At 37.8% G+C, this 4,733-nt stretch overlaps 1 protein-coding gene across 1 annotated transcript; it reads right to left on the minus strand.

Moving 5' to 3' along the window:
• Positions 1–3,797: 3,797 nt before the first annotated feature.
• LOC121804099 lies at positions 3,798–4,151 on the minus strand. The gene has a single exon (XM_042203641.1). The coding sequence runs from the start codon at positions 4,149–4,151 to the stop codon at positions 3,798–3,800; it is 354 nt and encodes a 117-aa protein (XP_042059575.1).
• Positions 4,152–4,733: the final 582 nt, after the last annotated feature.

Below are 4,733 nucleotides of genomic sequence, written 5' to 3' on the forward strand. Positions count from 1 at the left end.
GTTGAAATTATGACGTGGCTGTGTGAATAATCTATGCGGGTGAAATATATTATGGCGAATTATTTCTTAAGGGATGAGTGAGATTAAATAGGAGCATCAGTATTCATTCGGCATTTTCGACCCCTGTTATTATTGGAGAAGAAATCCTATTTTTCCTTGGATTTAATTAATTGCTTGGGATATTCATTCAAATTACATCCAAAACCCGATTATTCTTTATTTTTTTCCATGAGAATTCGACCCCTATGCTTGTTCCAAGGGAGATTTCAAAAATCTCCTATTTATGGGAGAAGGAAATTATTTTATTATATTATTTGATCTCTTATTTATTCCCTTCCATGAATAAATACAAATATCTTAGCAATCTTACCATATCTAAGGAGATCTTGCCATATCCTATTTAAATTAGGATTTGAATTTAATTCCTTGTGGGAGAGGAATAAAAATCGCCTACTTCCCTATTTTTAATGGTAGAAATTATTATTTTATTATGCTCCGTATTATTTTATTCTACTCCGTGAAATACCAAATTAAATCATAGGCTAATTAAATAGCCTTGATTTTGAATTCCTCCTTATTCTTCTCCCAAAATTCACGCCATTCTCCCTCTCTTTCTCTAACTCCACATTATTCATTTAATTAATTATGGAGAATCAAATCTTGGAAATTATATCTATAAATAAGGGAGGAAAACCTTAACCCTAGCCACTAACTACACGCCACTCTCCACTCTCCCACTCTCTGTCAATTTTTCTTCTATCTTTCTTTAAGAATTCTTCACCTTTTTTAGATGAATTTAAGTTGAAGCCTCAAGAATTGTTGAAGAATCAAGATTTTACTTTGTTTCTACCGATCGTTTCGATCAAGAAAGGTATAATTGAATTTCTTTTCCTCATCCTCTCTATGGAAACCTTGATTTTGATTCCTTCATGCATATAATGAGTGTAGAGATCGTAGATCTAAGATTTAATCCGGTGGGATTGATGGTTGCATGAGAAAAAGATATGTATATGCGTTTATGGTTGTTTATGAATGAACTTATGGATGATTTGTGGTGAATGCTATGTGAATATATGAGAACATGATGGTGAGATCTTTTTGAAGCATGATTATGTGTTGGAAGCATGAATATATGTGTTTGGATGAATATTTGATAAACCCTAATTCGAAATTTGGAAGCATGACAACTGTGGTGTTCGGACAGTAGATTCCGACGTGTGTTTAACTGACAAAACGATCTTATTTTGGTGCGAAATTTTAACTGAGTAAACTGCAAGGTGTCTTCTGTGTTGTGTGTAAATTTCAGCCTTTTTGGACGAAAGATGAATTTGTAATGAAGTTTTGAAGTCGACTGCGCAGTTCTGCCAAAATTTGTATTCTCGTCCAGTGAGTTTTGTTTTTGATTTGACCGACCTAAAGATGTGATTTTGATGTGAAATTTTAACTGGATGATATTTGATGGGTCTACCGTATTGTGGTAAAATTTCAGCCCCAACGGAGGTCGGATGAATTTTTAATGATTTTTACAAAATGACTGCGCTATTCTACCAGATTTCTATCATTCAAAAATAATCTATGTTGTTAAGTTTTGAATGATATACATGATGCATATGTGTTAAGGAACCTATTCTATGATGAAGTGATGTGTTGTTCGTTGATGTAAGCTATGGTGTGTTTCCTTGTGTTGATGAACGTTTGGGATGGGTAAATTAAAGAGACGATGGAAGGAACGTTAGGGCATGCATGATATTTTTTTTGTAATGAAAGGCTGATTGTATTGTGGTGTTGACAAGGGTTGTCGTGCGTATGTGAGCACAAGGAACGAGGGTTGGTTTGAGTTGTGTATTGTGTTATGTAAATAAGCGAGGTGGGCTTTCTTTTAAATAAGGACGATGTCCTAAATGTTTTATCGATGGGAATGAAACTGTGTTTATCATGCCTTGTTTGATTTTAACGTGCCTATCTGATATGGCTTTATGCCATTATTATTTAAATCGAATTCGGGTCGTCGTAGGGCTGCAAATCCTACTTGGACTAGTGTACACCTATGGTAGATCGCGTGCTAGCGTACGGGCTGGCCGGTCTAGTGACTTGGCTTGTGGCCACATTCCAAGTCATGTATTGGCAGATATGGTAAACGTCTATGGGAAAATGACTGATCAGTCGACTTTTGAACGATGAAATATTTTGGTACCTCAGGCCTTTCTAAAAATAAAAACCCCGACGGATACTTGAAAAAGGCATGATAAATAATATTTTGATAAACTGTTTTCGGCATGAGTCCACTGAGTATTTTATAGTACTCAACCCTGCATATGTTTTCCATATGTGCAGGTTGAGCGGCGACGAGAGTATGGTGGTGTTGAGCAAGTCAATTGAAGAATGAATTGTTTATCCTTGACGTGATGCTCTGCGACATGAACTAGCTGTGGCCTGTGATATTAGTTGTCATTTTGTTTTGACCCTTGACTCATAATTAATGAAATACTAATGTACTTACTGGTTATTTCCAGCATGCAAATATGCAATAAGCCAATAAATAAGAAACATCAATATTGAAATGATTGAAATAGTAGTAAGTTCTTTAAGATTTTGTCCCCAAAAATCAAAGATATGATAAGAGCATCCTTAACGCCGCGGGCCGGACCGCACCTGGGTCCCGGCCCTCGGCCCCACGCGATGGAGGAGAGGAAGTTACGGCCCATGCCGGTCCCGGGGCCGCAGTTGCGGCCTGGGGACGCGCCTGGGGTCCGGCCTGACCGGCGTTGGAGGTGAGCTTTTTCCGGTCCCAGGCCCCAATTTTAGGGTTTGTTTTGCATTTTGGAAGAGGAAGGAGGGGGGAGAGGAAGAAGAGGGAGGAAGAGGAAGAAGAGGGATGAAGAGGGGCGAGAGGAAGAGGAAGAAGTGTAATTTGTTATTTGCATTTTGAAGACGGATGAAGAGGGGATGAAGAGGGGCGAGAGGAAGAGGAAGAAGTGTAATTTTTTTTTGCATTTTTTTAATTTAATATTTTAGTTTATAATTTATTATTTTTGAGTTAAAAATGAATTTCTCGTGTTATAATTGTTCAACGTTTTTAATTTTACGAGTAAAATAGGTGAAATTGTGAATAGTGCAATTTAATAATTGTGGTCTGGGATGGGGCCTGCAGGGTTAGAGGAATTGTGGCCTGGGACTCATATTTAGGGGAATGATGACGTGGAGGGACTTAGGGCCTGAATCCGGGCCAGGGTTAATGATGCTCTAAGTTCGAATGATGTAACGGCTTAATAATAATAGTCCATATAATAGAGAATCATACCAGATTAAAGGTCAAATAAAAAAAACAGGTAACCATGAAATGTTGAATCTGGTGGATATAGATAGAGATAAATTTTTGAACAAATTTTGGTACTCCATTTCTTATCAAATTTAAAGTGATCTTTAAGAGTGGTACAATATCTCACGCTATGTCATTCTTTAAACTCGACAGATTTACGAGTCATATTAGGCACATACTCAACATCGAATTTAAGAATTAAGGCGTCGAGATGACGTCGTTTCAGATTTACAATAATTCATAAATTGCACACTTTTAAAGTGTATGATTATTAATAAATTCGGCTAACCAAAAAGTGGTAAAATCAGGAATTAGCACAATGTGTAGTAGATTAATATGAAACAGGTAGAGAGATTAGAGATATTTAAGAATTTTGTTCTGGAAATACAATGAATGAAGATGAGACACACAAACCTCCAAAATTTGGCATCCGAAAAAGTAATAATAGTAGTAAGCATGCATGTTTGAATAATGAAGATCAAGGGATTTGCTTGGACTTGGTAAGGCCAAGAAAGGCCCTCCACCCAGTGGGATTCTTTGGGGGCCTCAAGGAGACTTCATTATTCTTGATCTTGACGGCGGCGGTGGTGCTGCTGCTTATTTTTATGCTATTCACTTCTTTCAAGGGGAACGGGAGGAGCCTCCCCTTGAAGAAGAGCTCGTCCGCCGGCATCATGGAGTAGCTGCTGAAGGAGAACTCAAAGTTCGACGACACCGGGGCGTCGCGGTAGTGTGAATGGGATCTTGAAGATTCCACCAAATCATTGGAGAAGGAGATTCTTGGTGGAGCCTGCTTGTTGTGCTCTTCATTCTTGTTGTTGTTGTTGCACATGCCTTGCTTGCTCTTAGTAAATCAAAATCTAATCATGCCCATCCACACCAACACTGACATATGATTGCTGCCAACCCTATTTCTCAAATTAGTTGAGGAAAGGGACCCTCCACCACTGTTGCGCTGTTTGTATTTATATCAGATAGATGAAGGAGGGGGCCCTTTTCTCCATCTATCTTTTTTTTTATAATTTACTGTTAAAATGTTGGTCAAATTCATGTATATATGTGCATATTTTTTATTTTAGATATAAATGTATGTTGCTAGATGCTAGATTCAAGAATCCTATCTCCAGATATTTGAATTTATTCAGATCCCATCTTTTCATTCACATTAACATAGCTTATGAAAAGAATGTTTTCTTTTTTAAATAGCTAGTACTCCCTCCGTTCGCCATTTAGGCCACCCGCAACGCGTTACGCGGGTGGCTCGAATCTCGTCCCTCTGTGCGATACGTGACGCCCACTCGCCGGCCCGCGAGTGAGTTTCGTCACGCTGACGCAATAAATAATTTTTTTTTAAAATGATTTATTTAATAAAAAAAATTAAAATTCGAAAACGGTAATATTACCGTTTTTCGAC

This window comes from Salvia splendens, chromosome 5, assembly GCF_004379255.2.
Source record: "Salvia splendens isolate huo1 chromosome 5, SspV2, whole genome shotgun sequence".
In the NCBI taxonomy this organism is placed as follows: Eukaryota; Viridiplantae; Streptophyta; class Magnoliopsida; order Lamiales; family Lamiaceae; genus Salvia; species Salvia splendens.